Genomic DNA, 17400 nt, shown 5'->3' with positions numbered 1-17400 from the left:
TTACTTATCAGATTTAGAGACACTTTTCATCCCAAGATCTCAGGGTTGTTTGCAAGATAAAAAACACAGGAGTTTTTGCATGACTTAATGATGCAAAATTATTGCATAATTAATTAACTTAATTGAGGAATTGATTAATTAGCAGGCTTTTGAAGCTGTTTCTGAAGCACGGGGAGTGGGGGGCGAGGTGGTCTAGTAATGACAGAGGATTGACAACCTGTCAAGTGAACAAGGGACATTTCTAGGATCATTGTTCAAACTAAGGCAAGGGGCACCGGACAAAATTTAGTGCCTCGTTAAAAAAGGTAAAGGACCCCTGACAGTTAAGTCGAGAACGACTCTGGGGTTGCGGCACTCATCACGCTTTACTGGCCAAGGGAGCCGCCGTTTGTCCACAGACAGTTTTTGTGGGTCATGTGGCCAGCATGACTAAGCCGCTTCTGGTGAAACTAGAGCAGTGCACGGAAATGCCATTTACCTTCCCACCAGAGTGGTACCTATTTATCTACTTGCACTTTTATGTGCTTTCGAACTGCTAGGTTGGCAGGAGCTGGGACCGAGCAACAGGAGCTCACCCTGTTGCAGGGATTCGAACAGCCGACCTTACCAATCGGCAAACCCAAGAGGCTCAGTGGTTTAGACCACAGCGCCACCCATGTCCCCCTAGTTAGTTGGGTACTAATCTTCCTATCAGGAAACCTAACTGTGGAGTTCTAATCAGGAACACAGTTAGAGTGCGGAGGGATGTTGTTAGGTGAATCTGACAGCTTGCTCAGACTGGATTAAGAATGTGCCAAGAGCTGCAATTCCTGCATTTCAGGGAGTTAGACTAGATGGCCCTTGGAGTTCCCTTCCAACTCTTATTCTATGAATGCGTGTGCAGGAAAAACTCAGCCTTGAGCTGATTGAAAGGAGGTGCTCTGTCCTTCTTTCTGAATCAGGCATCCAGCTCTGATAATGCAGACATGCCTTGGAAAACGTGACATAATTTCTGCGCTTGTGCAAAACGAAAGAGAGGGATGGCCTCTCTATAGGGCTGTGCGACTTAAAGACCTGAGGACGCCCCCTTTGGGGACTCTGCAGTGGCTGCTGCTATGAGCGAGTGACGTTGCCTTAAGCATCACGGTGTCATAGCTACTGAAGAAATCCATGAAACTCCCCTTCGTCCTGGGACCCGGCAGGCTCCGGTTTCCCCTGGTGGCTTCTTATCCATGGCAGCCCCACATCTGGGCACAGCCAGGGAGGTGCCTTTTGGGACCAGGCTGGAGGACCCCTGTAGCCTCAGGACCAACCAACCTTTGGGAGGGGGGGCATGGTGGCTTGCGGCCCTTCCACTTGGAGAAAGCCTCTTTGCTGAAGCATCTCTTCCCCCAGGCGCCTCCTGGAAGGAGACCCGTTCTTCGAGGTGCCCAAGGTGGTAGAGGAGCTGTCCACCCACAGGGTCCTGTCGATGGAGCTGGCGGGGGGCGTCCCGCTGGACCGCTGCCAAGAGCTCAGCCAGGAGCTGCGGAACGAGGTGAGGCAGGGGCCAGAACGCGGGGCTCTCCTTACGGAGAAAGCTTGGGGGGAGGAGGAGAGGCCTCTGTGTCAGTGGATGGCGTTACCCTCCAAAATGGGGCGTTCCTATAGGGGAGCTTCCTAGCATTTGCCCCCCACCCCCAGGCGGCCGCAGCCCCCTTTCCTGCCTGCCCAGGGAAGACTGCCATGAGGACAACATAAATGCTGCCAAATGGCAGGAACCTGCAATAGGGTGACCTGAAGGCTGCAGATTTCTGGGCCAGAGCATTAAAGGGAACATCTCCAGTAACCGATCAAGCTGTTGTGCCTTCTCTGTATTTGGCGCTTTGAAATTGATTTTCTGAAGCCAATAAAGAGATGCAAAAAAACAAGGAGCTCATCTCTCACAGCAAGAATGTCTCTAGCGAGGTTCTGGGAAACGCTTTAGCTAGTCTTTCTGCACTAGTGGCGCTCAAGAGTCTGGCAGGTAGCCTGGCCAGAAAAAATTAGTAATGAGTCTCTAGTAGGATCTAGTGAAAGAGGAAGGGTTCTTGCAGCATGGTTTGATTTCACCTCATTTATGAACAAGGAGGCAAACGGGCGGATGGCCATTCCAGGTTACGCTAATGGAAGATAAGATACAGTTCGCCCATTCTCTTCCGTTTTATTCTTGCCATCTCTCCATTTGCATGGTGCACACATGATAAGAAAGCAAGGAAATTAAGATTAACTTTTTTGTTCAGCCCACCATGTGTTCAACATATTGGTAATATTTTAGAAGTATTTATTAAGCTGCAATATCCGTGTTCCGTGTCTGCCCTGCTGCCACCTAATGCTTTTCTTCTGGTACCTTCTTTCTTATTTTCCCCCCTGTAAATTTTGCCTTTCCTTCCATTAAAAGTATCTAAAAATAAAGGAGGGCTCCCTCTCTTCCTTCTCTCCGCAGATCTGCTCCCACATCCTTCGCCTGTGCCTTCGAGAGGTCTTTGAGTTCCGCTTCATGCAGACAGATCCAAACTGGTCCAATTTTTTCTACGATGCCGAGAGGCACAAGGTGGGAGTTTGGGCTGGATTCCCCGGGGGGGGGGGGAGATGTTTGCCGGGTGCGAGAGGCTGCAGATGCCTTTAACACCTTGGCCTCATTCCACGCAGGTGACCCTGCTGGACTTTGGAGCCAGCCGAGACTTCAGCAAAGAGTTCACTGACAATTACATTGAGGTGAGTGCCAGTTATCTTTTTCTCCTCCTTTTACAGCATCTCACATCCCTCCTGAGGTAGATGCCTCTTCAAGCTCTCTCCATCGTTGTCTGTTGTTTGCTTCCTGCATCCTCACAAAACCCTGCACTCTAGATTGTCCACCCATCACGCAGGCGGGCATCCCCTCGGCTGTTGGAAAGGGCAGGGTCTCCATACATACCTTATTTTAGTCCATCAGCCTGAGTCGACTCTTGCCTGCATGTGTCCATTTTAACTTCCTGGCCTTTTCCATCACTTCCGTAATGTGTTATCTCTGTCATTCTAATAATAACAATAACATACTTCAGAGGATTCTAGGGACCCAGGTGGCGCAGTGGGTTAAACCACTGAGCCTAGGGCTTGCTGATCAGAAGGTCGGCGGTTCGAATCCCTGTGACGGGGTGAGCTCCCGTTGCTCGGTGTCCCAGCTCCTGCCAACCTAGCAGTTCGAAAGCACGTCAAAATGCAAGTAGATAAATAGGAACGGCTACAGCGGGAAGGTAAACGGCGTTTCCATGTGCTGCTCTGGTTTGCCAGAAGCGGCTTTGTCATGCTGGCCACATGACCTGGAAGCTATACGCTGGCTCCCTCGGCCAATAATGCGAGATGAGCGCGCAACCCCAGAGTCGGTCACGACTGGACCTAATGGTCAGGGGTCCCTTTACCTTTACCTTTACCTTTACTTCAGAGGATACTACTACTACTACTACTACTAATTAATTCTATTGTTTATATGCCACCTATCTGACTGGGTTGCCCCAGCCACTCTGAGTGGCTCCAGACAAAATACTAAAAACACAATAAAACATCGGATGTCAAGGAGATAAAGAACTACATAACTTTTAGAAGATATCTGAAGGCAGCCTTGTATCGGCAAGTTTTCAATGGTTGATGTTTCACTATGTTTTATATATGCCATAAGCTGCTCAGAGTGGCTAAGGAAACCCAGCCAGATGGGCAGGGTATAAATAAAAGTTTTATTGTTGTTGTTGTTGTTGTTGTTGTTGTTGTTAATAAATGTTGAATGTAAGTTTATTTGTGGTTAATTTTTTATTCTGTAAATATAGAAAAACTAATACAAATAAAATGTAAAAAATATTATTATTAATACAGGGCTGCCTTCAGATGTCTTCTAAAAGTCAAATAGTTGCTTGACATCTGACGGGAGGGGGTTCCACAGGGCAGGCTACCCAGAAGGCCCTCTGCCTGGTTCCCTGGAACCTCATTCCTCACATAATGCACAAAAAAATAATAAAATAATAATCCTAATAGCAGCACACGCCCCACACATTTAGCTCCAGTGGTGGCTATATAATGTCAGCCGCTAGCTAGAGCAGGGCTGAGCCCCGCAATATCCAGGGGAGAGTCACCACCTCAGCCCCTCTCTTTTCTCTCTGGGAAGGTGGTGAGGGCCGCGGCGGATGGAGACCGGGCCAAAGTGCTGCAGAAGTCCAAAGACCTCAAGTTCATGACGGGGTTCGAGACCAAGGTGAGTGTGTCCGTCGGGAGATTAATCTCACCAGCTGCCCCAGGCTGAGCAGGAACCAGCCTTTTGGGTTGGCACTGGGGGGGGGGCAGGGCAGAGCGGGTGGATTTCAAGAGGCTGTGAGCTGGGGGGGCAGGAAGAGGAGGGGAGGTTTAAATCTCTCCCACACCCTGCCACCCGATCTGCTGCGATGGTCTTTGTCCCTGCCTGCCCACCTTAAGCTAGTTTAACAGTCGCAAAGTTTCTCAAGGAGCACCAGAGCTCTTGCTGCTTACAGAGAGGAGATTATAAAATGATAACTGTGGGAAGAGAGGAAAGTTTCTCTCTCTCTCTCTCTCTCTCTCTCTCTCTCTCTCTCTCTCTCTCTCTCTCATAACTCTAGTACTCATGGTCATTGCAATGAAGCTGAATGCAGATAAAAGAAATACTTTCTTCATGAAGCACATAAACTGTGGAACTCCCTGCCACAAGAGGCAGTGAAGGCCACCCACCTGGATGGCTTTAGAAGCAATGCTTCTGGGCAGCATTTGCTCTGAACCACAGGGGAGGAGAGTCCCCGTATCCTTGTGGGTTTCCCCAAAGAGGCACCACCTCCTTGGCCACTGTGGGAACAGGACTTTGGCCTGATCCAGCAGGCTCTTCTCACGTTCTTGTGGAGCCTCCAGATCCAGCGGCTGTCTATCTGGAGTCCTTGGTTCTTTTGGGTAGAATAGGAGGCTGGACTAAATGGGCCCCTTTGGGCCTGATCCCACAGCCAAGCTCTTCTTAGGAGGGCAAAGTCTGAGTCCCATTCTGGCCGGAGTGGGGTGTCATACTCTGGCCCCCCTCCTCTGGGCAGTTCCTCTGCTAAACCATTGGGCAGTTTAGCCGGGGGTGGGGGGTGGGGGGCTGGCTTGCTTGTTTCAGATTCTTTGAATCTGCCTAATCCTGCAGGGGTGCTGCACCCAGAAAAGGGGAGAGCCCTGGGCCCATCTCATTGCCCTTACTTACCAAAGCATTCAGTGTCCTCTTTCCCAGGCTAAACATTCCCAGCTCCTTCAACCGTTCCTCATCAGGCTTGGTGGTTTCCAGACCCTTGATCATCTCTGTCTCCCTCCTTTGCACCCCTTCCGGTTTGTCAACACGTTTCTTAAACTATGCCATCCCAGAAATGGACACAGGTGGGGTCTGACCAAGGCTGAAGAAAGTGGCAAAGGCAGCCTGCCCATGCCCAGGAGCCCCTCTTGGACTGACCTCCCTGCTCCCTCCCTCCTCCTCCCGGCAGGTGTTTGAGGACGCCCACGTGGACGCCGTGATGATCCTGGGAGAGGCCTTCTCCACGCCAGGCCCCTTCGACTTCGGCACCCAGCGCACTACTCGCTGCATCCAGGACCTCATCCCCGTGATGCTGAAGCACCGCCTCAGCCCCCCTCCGGAGGAGAGCTACTCGCTGCACCGCAAGATCGCCGGATCCTTCCTCATCTGCGCCCGACTCGGGGCCGCCATCCCCTGCCGGGAGATGTTCGAAGAGGCCTATGCCCGATACTTGGCCGGGGAGCACCCAGCTCCCATGGCCGGCAGGGCCTAGGGGGATCCTCCACTGTTTCCGCAAGTGGATCCTGTAGCTCGCCAGCTGGCTGGAACTCTCCGCGAGAGAGCCCTGACCATTCTGCTGCCAAGACAGCTTGTGTGGGGCAAGGGCCCTCTGGGGTGTTGGAGCAGCATCTCTGCCAAGCGGGGGTCTTTCTTCGGACCAGCCGCTGGCCGGTATTAGGCCCTGGCTGACCTGCCCTCTAACACAGCTGCCTGGCCTGGCATCTCCATCCTCGACCCCTCTGGCGGTCTCCTCTGAGCAAGGGAAGGGGTGGCGCCAGCCGGCTCTGCCCCATGCCCTCACTTGGCCTCCTGCCCACTCTCCTGCCCCCTACTGGCCTGGTGTCCCTAGGGCAGCAAGAGCTTAGATGCCGCCGCTGCGCAAAAGGGTAGGGTCAAATCAGAGAGGTTTGGCCCTCCCTGCAATCCACTCCCTTGGAGGAACCAATGGTTCTCATTGCCAAGGAAAGAGGCTTGAAGAAGCTCAGCAATTTGGGGGCTGTCACTCTCCGGGGAATGATAAAGGAGCTTTGCTGCTGCCCCCAAGGAGATCCAACCCGCCCCACGTCCCTTTCCGGTTCCTAACTCCAGCCAGGAAAGTCTTGGCTTCCTCCGCCTGTGGCCTTTGAAGCAGGAGGACATGAGCGCTGTTCGACCACCCTTGAGCTGGGGCTCGTCCCACCCATGAAAGGGACCCCTCCCCTCTTTCTGCTTTTAAAATACAAACTTGGGTGTGACTTTAAACTGGGGCAGCTAGACGAAGACTTTAAGTGTTGTAAAAGAGAGAAAGGCAGCAAGAGATCTGGGGGGGGGGGAGAGGGATCCATCTCTTCTCTTCCGGCAGAAGCAACTGGGTCTCGGGCCTGACTTGGGTTGCCAAAGTGTGTGTGTGTGTCTGTATGTGTCTCTGCCCATTACAGCTACCGGGTGTTTTGTTTTTTAAAATGAAAAAACTGTGTCTGTGTGTTTTCTCTGCCATCCAGACGGGGAGGTGCTGAGGACCAGAAGAGCAAGCGGCTGTTCCTTGTGGGCCAAAAGCGGGCCGGGTAGCCATGAGTTGCAGTTTGGGGGCATTTTTGCGCAGGGAGGGGCCTCCCAGCTCCACCCCAGAGCGCCTAACACAGCCAACACCCAGTTTGGGAAATGGAAGTGGCTGGAACTGACCCTGTTTGAGACCCCACCCCGGTGGAAAAGCTTCCTCTCTTCAGAAGTTGGGAAATGGCTGGGGGGTTGTTCAGCTTTTCTGTTCTTTTTTTAAAAAAGACCTAACAGATGAGAGCCCAAAATCTGAGAGGGGATTAGCCTCCTGGACTCTCTAATGTTCAAGGGACATGAAAGAAGCATTTGATGCATCAGAATGACCTGTCACAATTCCCACTGGCTCCTGCAAATTTAGCAAGGCTTTTCACTGTTTGATATCTGTTTTTATTGGAGAAGGTACTCCATATATATATATATATATATATATATATATATATATATATATATATATTAAAGCTCAGATAAATGCTTTGATATTGTCCTGTGGCTCTGACGTCTTAGCTCCTCATCCTTGCTTTTATTTCTTTTAGGGCAGAGGGAGTGCCTGAAGAATGGAAAAGTTGAAAGTAAATGGGGAGAAACATAGCGCATCTCATTAGACAATGATCACATACTTGATGACCCCATCTGTGGGAAATTATATTAGGGTAATCAGATCCAAAAGACAAAAAGGAAATGAGAGAAAGGCGTATATAGAAACAAAACTAAGATTAGTAATAATTAAGGTAAGAGAGAGGGTAGCACGGAAGGGAGAAAAGGAGGAGAAAAGAAAGGGGGAGAGAAAGGAGAAAGAAAACAGAGGGGGGAGGGGATAAAAAGAGGCAACTGATTTCTGGGGAGACATTTCCCAGGACTAAAATGTGTTAGAAATGTGATTTACCTCCCTGGGTAGGCTCTTTCACCCAACATGCAGTGAAATTCCCCCATGTTGAAAGACACACTAAAAACAGGTTAAAATATATAAGGGGAGTCCTTTATGCAGTGCATAGTTAAACTACGGAACTGCCTTCCCCAGGAGGCAGTGATGGCTACCAATGAGGATGGCTTTAAAAGAGGATTGGGCAAATTCACGGAGGAGGAGAGGGCTCTCAATGGCTCCTGGCCAGAATGGCGCTGCTCTGCCCTCCACAGTCAGAGGCAGCAATGCTTCTGAATCTCAGTCGCTGGGAACCACAGGAGGGGAGAGTTGCTCTTGTGCTCAATTCCTGCTTGCGGGTTTCTGGTTGGCCTCTGTGAGAACAGGATGCTGGACTCAATGGGAGGCCCCCTTTGGCCTGATCCAGCCTGCTCGACCTATATTCTGACTTTCCATTTATCCACCAACCTCCCTGCTCTGGCCGCACCCCCCTTTTTAATCCAGCAGAGGGCAGAGCAGGTGGTTGGATGGTGCAGAGCAAGTGGTTCCAGGCAGCTCAGGGAAGTGAGCTGAGCTGCACAGCAGAGCAAAGGAAGCTACTTGAGGCACAGCCCTAGAATCATAGAGTTGGAAGAGACCACAAGGGCCATCCAGTCCAACCCCCTGCCAACCAGGAAACACCATCAAAGCATTCTTGACATATGGCTGTCAAGCCTCTGCTTAAAGACCTCCAAAGAAGGAGACTCCACCACACTCCTTGGTAGCAAATTCCACTGCCGAACAGCTCTTACTGTCAGGAAGTTCTTCCTAATGTTTCTTGAAGTTTGAATCCATTGCTTCATGTCCGCTTCTCTGGAGCAGCAGAAAACAATCTTTCTCCCTCCTCCATATGACATCCTTTCATATATTTGAACATGGCTATCATATCACCCCTTAACCTTCTCTTCTCCAGGCTAAACATACCCAGCTCCCTAAGCCGTTCCTCATAAGGCATCATTTCCAGGCCTTTGACCATTTTGGTTGCCCTCTTCTGGACACGTTCCAGCTTGTCAGTATCATTGAACTGTGGTGCCCAGAACTGGACACAGTACTCCAGATGAGGTCTGACCAGAGCAGAATACAGTGGTACTATTACTTCCCTAGATCTAGATGCTATACTCCTATTGATGCAGCCCAGAATTGCATTGGCTTTTTTAGCTGCTGCATCACACTGCTGACTCATGTCAAGTCTGTGGTCTACCAAGACTCCTAGGTCCTTTTCACATGTACTGCTCTCAAGCTAGGTGTCACCCATCCTGTATTTGTGCCTTTCATTTTTTTTTTGCCCAAGTGTAGTACCTTACATTTCTCCTTGTTAAAATTCATCTTGTTAAAATTCCTGTGCGGATTTTACCCAGGAATCGCTCCCCTTGTGTTTTCATGGGATTAAGTGCCAATTGAACAGACCATGGGGGCCTGATCCAAGCACACACACGAGACCACCTCCAACCACCCTTGATCTCAGGACCACAGAGGGTGCAGAGAGATTGATAATCTTTGGGCTTTCTCCCTCCTACGGAAACAGGAAGGCGGGTTTCATAAAGCCAGGAACGGCAAAACAAAAAAGGACATTTTGCTTGCCTTCTGCTGGAGCTAATGGCAGGCGTGTGCCAATCAATACCTCTAAAGTTCAATTATTTATACCTCCATTTCCCTACAATGGAGGGAGCCCCGATGGGAGCTGCTGACAGTGGGCTCCGCTTTGGCTGGGCATGCAAGTCTGCCTTTGGTGGGTGGGTGGGTTTGCAGGTTGCCTCCTTTTTTCTAAAGACCCACTTGGCGTCCTCCTGTTCCAGGAAAGGAGGCAGCCAAAGGGTTAACCGCTCTTGCATCTCAGCAGATGTTTTCCCAGCTAACAGCTGGAGATATTGGAATTGATCCATACAGTTAATTTATATGAACTGCTCTGGGGGGTTTAAAGCAAGCAGCTTCACAAAGATGTGGGCAGTTACAAATGTGTGTACTTTTTTTTTTTAAGGGATGCTGGGAAATCAATTTTAAAAGTGCAGAAACAGAAAATCCCAGTCATGCCCATTCATAACACCGATTCCACTATAAAATAGATTTTCACTGTTTTGTGGGATAACCAGCCTGATCTGTTTCATCTTCGCTGAATCGTCTAATAGTTATTTGTTCCATTTATCCAAGTTTGCCAGGTGGTCTGCAGACTTCTCACCCCTCTACATTTTATCTTCACAATGACCCTCCGAGGTAGGTCAAACCAAGAGAGAATTACTGTCCCGCAAGCTCATACCCAGTGAGCTTCACCGAGTGGTGGGATTCGAACCCTGGTCTTTCCTGGGCCCTAGCCCAGCACTCCAACCACTACACCACAATGACCCTCTTGTCCCACATCTGCAAGATCTAGGGTCATTAGGATACCCTCTTTGCTCCCAGGAAGAGAGGCCTGTTCCACTCATAAGGTGGCAATAATAATAATAACCCCTCCCATCTGACTGGGTTTTCCCAGCCACTCTGAGCAGCTATAATATTAGCATCAATGAGATTTGCTATTAAAGAATTAGAATCCCAGAGTCCCTTTCCAGGAAACTTTAAATTGTTTTTTTTAACCTCTCTAGGTTTAAATGTCTGCTTGGGTCCACTGGAACCACAGGCTCAAAATGAGATTATCAGAACATATATTCATCTCATGCATTGGGATGATCTAACAAACTAAGAAGAGCCTGCTGGATCAGGCCAATGGCCCATCTAGTCCAGCCTCCTGTTCTCGCAGGGGCCAACCAGGTGCCCATTCTGGGAAACTGCAATCAGGATTCGGTTTCCAGCACCTGGTGTTCAGGAGTCTCGCTGCCTCCAGCTGTAGAGGGCAGAGCACAACCACCCTGGTTAGCCTTCCTTCTCCATGAATTTGTCTAAGGATAGCTCTACACACAGGGGGGAAAAACCCGCTATAAATAAGTCAGAAATTAAACTGTTGGAACAAAAGAAGAAGAAAACTATGTAAAAACCGCATATAATTGTTTTTTGCTCTTCGGCGCCATCTGGTGTTGCATGTTTATAACGAATTCAAAATGTTGTTTTTTGACTAATGCAGTTGTGTCCTAATCTCTTAAAGCCATCTAGGTTGCTGGCCACCTGTGGGAGAGAGTTCCGCAGTTTAACTCTGTGCTTTCTTTTACCCGTCCTGAATCATCCGACCTTCAGCAGCATTGGATGTCTGCGAGTTCTCGCATTAGGAGAGAGGGAGATAAGCTTTCCCCTCTCTCCTTTCTGCGTGCCTTGCCTCCTTTTAGAAACTTCTGTCCTGCTGCCTCTTCCTCGCCTTCTCTCCAAGCGAAAAAGCTCCGGCCTTCCTTTGCGGGAGAGTCTCTCCATCGCCTGGATCACTGTGGGGGGCCCTTTCCTGAACTCTTCCTCAGCAACACAATATCCTCTGCAGAGCAATGTTTGCAAACGCCTGGGAGCGCTTTTGCTATTGTGCCGGGTTCAGGAGCTGCCCACTAACCAAACAAGAACTTTCCCTGACCTGCTCCAGCAAGTGGCATTAACCTGAGCCAGGCCACAGGCCTATCTGGCTCAATATTGCCCACCCTGGCTGGCAGCAGCAACCACCGCAGCTCTCCAGGATTCCAGCTGGTGAATTTCTCCAGCTCTGCCAAGAGCCTGTCAGCATGTAAAGGAGATGCTCTTATCACATCTGTGTGAGTGTTTTGGAGCTGTTCCAGAGAACCGGATACTGCGGCTGAAGGGAGATGAGTTTTCAGGATCGCTTCCACTTTGCACCTCACGCTCGATTCCCCCGGCTGCCTCGCAAAGGCAAACAGCACCCAGGCTGCCCCAGGGGTGTGTGTGGCTGCCTCCTAGTATGCTTGTCCCCAGAAGCAGTGTGGGTAGCGGTTAAGAGTGTTGCACTAGGGCCTGAGAGAGAGCAGGGTTCGAATTCCGCCACTCAGCAATGAAGCTCACTGGGTGTGGCCTTGGGGGGCCCAGGCACTGTCTTCTCTCAGCCTAACCTACCTCATAGGGTTGTTGCAGTGATAAAATGGGGAGGAGAATTATAAATGCCACTTGGAGCTCCTTGGAGGAAAAGGTGTGATATAAATGCAGAAATAAAATGAATAAGGGTGCATCAGAAGGAGATACATGGCCAGCCAAGCCAGAATATCCTGGGGCGGGGTGTGTGTGTGTCCTGTTTTGTTTCTGTTAAGGAAAAATTCTGGGGAGAGGGACTACCCAACAGCCCAGCTCATCGGGGTGCAAGTCCCCTGCGGGTCCATGCGGTCAGTAAAAGAAGGAAGTTCCAGCCAAGTAATTTGGAGCAAAACAGCGGTCAGTAGACCACAATCTTTATTGTTGCAACAGGTCCCCACAGGAGTAAGAACCCCGAGGATGGGGTGACATCCTCTTTCAAAACTTCCCTCTTTCCCCCAGAATACACTTCGAGCACTTGCAGGACTGAAATAAATCCTACGAATTGACTTTAAGTAGAAGGAATACAGGAACTGCGAGATAGGAGTGGACAAGAAAACCGAATGGGGGGAAGGAGGGAAGTCAAAGCTCGGCAGAGCAAAGTAAATTGTAATAATTGATTAGAAGCTAAAAAGAGGAAATTTTGTGTTTATTATGTGTTGTTGTGTGTGTGGTTGAATGTTTTGTTTTTGTTTAATGTGTTTAATCTTGAGTTATTGGCCGAGGGAGCCAGCGTGCAGCTTCCAGGTCATGTGGCCAGCATGACAAAGCCGCTTCTGGCAAACCAGAGCAGTGCATGGAAACGCCGTTTACCTTCCCACCAGAGTAGTGCCTATTTATCTACTTGCACTTTGACGTGCTTTCAAACTGCTAGGTTGGCAGGAGCTGGGACTGAGCAACGGGAGCTCACCCCGTCACGGGGATTCGAACCGCTGACCTTCTGATCAGCAAGCCCTAGGCTCTGTGGTTTAAACCACAGAGCATGTTGCAAATGGGGAGGGGTATACAAAGGTTACACAAGTTCAACATTAGGGCACTTGATCAGGCACCTTTCCCAACACCTCTTAAGTCCCTATCACCAGAAGAACACTAAATTTCTTTACATCTCCTTGCCCTCAGGACTTGACTGCAGATGGGCTTTCAGAACACCTGACTTGCTCAACTGCCTCTGTGGATGTCTAGTGTTGCCCCCTAGTCACTCCCTGGGTGGGGGGCCATGTCTCTGCTCTCACGCTTGGGGAATTATGGCGGGATGCCCTACGTGACTTCCTGCTTCTTGGTTCATGGAGGGAGGTGGAGCCCAAATTCACCTTTCTTTAAGGGTTAAAATGGCGTTGGAATGAGGAGAGTCGGTTAAAGTATGGATTTTCTACGAATTTATAAAGCTAGGTATCTTTCCTGAGCTGTCAAGTTGAAAAGATACATTTAGGCATACAGGTGAAACTCGGAAAATCAGAATATCGTCGAAAAGTGCATTTATTTCAGTAATGCAACTTATTATTTTTTATTTTTCTTTTAATTTTTACAAATGCTTTCTTTTGGAAATTCCACAGTAATAAAACAAATAGTTACAATAATACAAAAATAAACTGCTATTACATTTCATTAATTACATTCCTGTTGTCTTTGTCCATGGAGTTTTCTTGGCAGGGATACTGGAGTGGCTTGCCAGTTCCTTCTCCAAGTGGATCACGTTTAGTCAAAACTCTCCACTATGACCTGTCCATCTTGGGTGGCCCTGCATGGCATAGCTCATAGCTTCTCTGAGTTATTCGAGCCCCTTCACCACGACAAGGCATTGATCCATGAAGGACAGATCCTGAAGCTGAGGCTCCAATACTTTGGCCACCTCATGAGAAGAGAAGAATCCTTGGAAAAGACCCTGATGTTGGGAAAGATTGAGGGCACAAGGAGAAGGGGACGACAGAGGACGAGATGGTTGGACAGTGTTCTCGAAGCTACGAACATGAGTTTGACCAAACTGCGGGAGGCAGTGCAAGACAGGAGTGCCTGGCGTGCTCTGGTCCATGGGGTCACGAAGAGTCGGACACAATTAAACGACTAAACGACAACAACAATAATTACATTCCATTTATAATTGACCCGCCTAACGGCAAATAATTACAATTAAAACAAATAAAGGCTTGACGTATCTTGCTTTGTATGTCATGCATCTATCTCATATATTGGTTTCACCTTTTAAGTTGCATTACTGAAATAAATGCACTTTTCGATGATATTCTAATTTTCCGAGTTTCACCTGTAATGTTTGTAACATTGCAACAACTTTAAAGATGTGCCCCTCCCCAACATTTCCATAACATTTCCCAGAGAGAGAATACTCTTGGGCAGCTCTGTGGAGGGGTGAGCTGACCTCCAGGGCTGGTGTGTTCAGTTACGCTGGCAGAATTAAGAAGGCCAACAGAAGGACATTGCCGTCATCATTGCAGGGGGTTGGACTAGATGACCCGTGGGGTCCCTTCCAAACACTACAGTTCTACGATCGTAGCTTATTTGTGTGCCACCTTTCCATAGTTAAATCCATGCTCAAGGCGGCTTGCGACATGAAAGGATTCACATTGCAAAAATGCAACAAAAGGAGTCATCACAAGCAGTAAATAAAAATCAAACAATCTTCCAGGTAAGTCATAATAAGATCTGTAAGGGTGTTGTTGCGGCTTCTCTTGAGTAAGGACACACCCAAGTCCGTACTTGTCTTTAAAGGTTTTATTGTGCATAGTATTTACAGTGCAGAGATAGCAGAAAACATGACCTCCTAGTCACTCGCAGAATCCGGGAGTGGACATTTCCTGCTGCGTGACCAGCATAAGAGCTTGGGCACCACGAAACGCCTCCTCCCGACCTTACGTTTAGTGGCGCGCCTCAATTCGGGCACCGGAAGGGGCTGCCTGTTCCCCTCCACCTCTTGGTCAAGGCTGCGCAAAGGCTCCCCAACATCACTGAGCCTTGCCTCCTCCATCCCTGCTAACTTCCTCATTCCCCCCACCTGACCCACTGCTGCTGCTCTCACTGGGCAAAGAGCTGGTCAACAGGATGGGTCCCCTGACAAGATCTAAAAGTTGTGATACAAAACCACACACAAACAACCCACCCCCAATTTCAATAATAGCAAAATTAATATCTCCCAAATTGAAACTGTTGATAATCTGATAAGACTGATAGTCCTTCCTTTAACCAACCTATACCTGTGGCCATTCTATGTCAATATCTTTTAGTTTTGTTTTTCGTCATTTAATTTTCATGTGTTGTTATAACTGTTGCGCCTGTTTTAAATACAGTACATTATAACATGAAATTTGTTTACACACACACACACACACAATTGAATATTGACCCCAACGAAAACCCATAAACAATATCCTGGCCCAAGAATCTGCCAGCCCTTTGTCTGGCAGGACCCACAGCCAAGATGGTCAGCGAAAGTGCTGCAGCTGGATCAGGTTAAAGGCCCCTCTCCTTTGCTCTGCCAGCCAGATGCCTTTGGAAGACCACAAGCAGAGCAGGATCACAATAGGTCCCCACCCCCAACCAAGCCCCTCTCCATCTCTGTTTCCCAGCAACTGGTATTTGGTGGCATTTGATCCCAGAAGCAGCCCATGAAGGCCCCCCCCCCAAGAGATGCTCCTTTGAGTCAACACTGCTCAGGAATAATCATAAAAAGCTAAACTCTTGCTGCTCTAACCAAGGGATCCACATTGCTTCCTCCCCGCTAAGCCCTTGTGAGGAATAAGGGCTCCACTCCACACCAGCCACTATTTAGTTATTTCATGAAATAATTGATTGCAAAAAGAAGGCCAAAAAACTCAAAGCAGGGATCAGCAAACTTTTTCAGCAGAGGGCCAGTCTACTGTCCCTCAGACCTTGTGGGGGGCCGGACTATATCTATCTATCTATCTATCATCTATCTATCTATCTATCTATCTATCTATCTATCTATCTATCTATCTATCATCTATCTATCTATATATTGGGGGGGAATGAACAAATTCCTATGCCCCACAAATAACCCAGAGATGCATTTTAAATAAAAGGACACATTCTACTCATGTAAAAACACTCTGATTAGAAGGTGATTGGGCCGGATCCGGCCCCCGGGCGTTAGTTTGCCCACCCATAGCTCAAAGCATTTTACGAAAAAAGAATACAGTGGAACCTCGGTTTATGAACACCTCGGTTTATGAATTTTCGGTTTATGAACTCCGCAGACCCATCTGGAACGGATTAATTCACTTTCCATTACTTTTAATGGGAAAGTTCGCTTCAGTTTATGAACGCTTCAGTTTATGAACAGACTTCCGGAACCAATTACACCCATGTTTCAGTTTATGAACGCTTCAGGTTGAGTAGTCCGCGGACCCGTCCGGAACGGATTAATCCACTTTCCATTACTTTCAATGGGAAAGTTCGCTTCAGTTTATGAACGCTTCAGTTTATGAACAGACTTCCGGAACCAATTGTGTTCATAAACCGAGGTACCACTGTAGAACAAGAAAATCAAGGGTGAGAGTGGAATGCAAGAATACGTTTGAACATACAGAAGACAAAAATACTCAAACAGGTTAAAAGTCGGACCAGCATTTCTCAGCATCTTGCCCAAAAAAGTGTGTTTTAAGTAGGCAGTGAAAAAGAGTGCAGTGAAGACGCCTGCTTGATATCAATAGGCAGGGAGTTCCAAAGTGCCACACTAAATGGCCAAGTTCTTACAAACAATCAGGAGTCAGGCAATCTCGTAGGTAAGCTGGTCCAAAGTTTGTTAACGGCTTTATATGCTAATTGTAACACCTTGAACCTGGCCCAGTAGTAAATGGGGAACCAGGGCAGATTTGAAGATAAGGCCTCCCTCCTGCCAGCAATCGTTCTGCAGCTTCCTGCACTGACCACAGCTTCTGGGTCAAGTGGGAGGGAAGCCCCGCAAAGGGGTCATCGAGGTCATCCAGTCCTTGTGCTAGGAGGAGGAAGAGTTATAAAGGGGCTCGTGGGCCCTGGCTTGGCATGGAACTGGCACACAGGCCCTGTCACTGAAGAGGGTTGGCAGGGGTGCTCTGCAGAGCCTGAGCTCAGATCAATTGGGAATGCATTTAAGGCAAGAGCATTTAATGCCAGGTGATCAATAAAGCAATGTTGAGCACCCGGTTCTCTTCCAATTGTTGAGTAGAAGGAGGGCAAGAGAGGGCAGGGGCTGGTGCGTTGGCACATGCCGGCAAGGAAGCTCAGCCAATGTGGTGAGGGGGGGAACCTTTGGTTCCTTTGTGCCTTGCAGTCACCCTCTCCTGTGAATGGGCAGAAAGTGGGGGGCACGGCAGGAAAATCATAGAATTTTCCAAGGGTCATCTAGTTCAACCCCCTGTAATGCAGGGATCGCAGCTAAAGAATCCCTGGCAGATACGGTAATAATGATAATTTATTATTATTATTATTATTATTATTATTATTATTATTATTATTATTATTTATAGCCCGCCCATCTGCCTGGATTTCCCCAGCCACTCTGGGCAGCTCCCAGCAGAATATTAAAAAAAGAATAAAACTTCAAACATGAAAAACTTCCCTGTGCAGGACTGCCTTCAGATGTCTTCTAAAAGTCAGTAGTTGTTTATTTCCTTGACATCTGATGGGAGGGCGTTCCACAGGGCGGGTGCCACTACTGAGAAGGCCCTCTGCCTTGTTCCCTATAACTTCGCTTCTCACAGTGAGGGAACCACCAAGAGGCCCTCAGAGCTGG

The 17400-nt window shown here is 48.6% G+C and overlaps 1 protein-coding gene across 2 annotated transcripts in view; it reads left to right on the top strand.

Moving 5' to 3' along the window:
- Positions 1-7306, top strand: part of COQ8B (coenzyme Q8B) — a 16579-nt gene extending 9273 nt beyond the window's left edge. For both annotated transcript variants that reach the window (XM_035120643.3, XM_035120644.3), the window contains exons 10-14: positions 1375-1516; positions 2444-2551; positions 2650-2715; positions 4136-4222; positions 5484-7306. In XM_035120643.3, the coding sequence (XP_034976534.3) occupies positions 1375-1516; positions 2444-2551; positions 2650-2715; positions 4136-4222; positions 5484-5786 (706 nt within the window). In that variant the 3' untranslated portion in view covers positions 5787-7306. The remainder of the gene's footprint in view (positions 1-1374; positions 1517-2443; positions 2552-2649; positions 2716-4135; positions 4223-5483) is intronic.
- The last annotated feature ends 10094 nt before the right edge of the window (positions 7307-17400 follow it).

The sequence above is a fragment of the Zootoca vivipara genome, chromosome 6 (genome assembly GCF_965207765.1).
Source record: "Zootoca vivipara chromosome 6, rZooViv2.hap1.1, whole genome shotgun sequence".
Classification (NCBI taxonomy): domain Eukaryota; kingdom Metazoa; phylum Chordata; class Lepidosauria; order Squamata; family Lacertidae; genus Zootoca; species Zootoca vivipara.
Note: the sequence above shows the minus strand (reverse complement) of the source record. Positions and strands in the feature narration are given on the sequence as shown.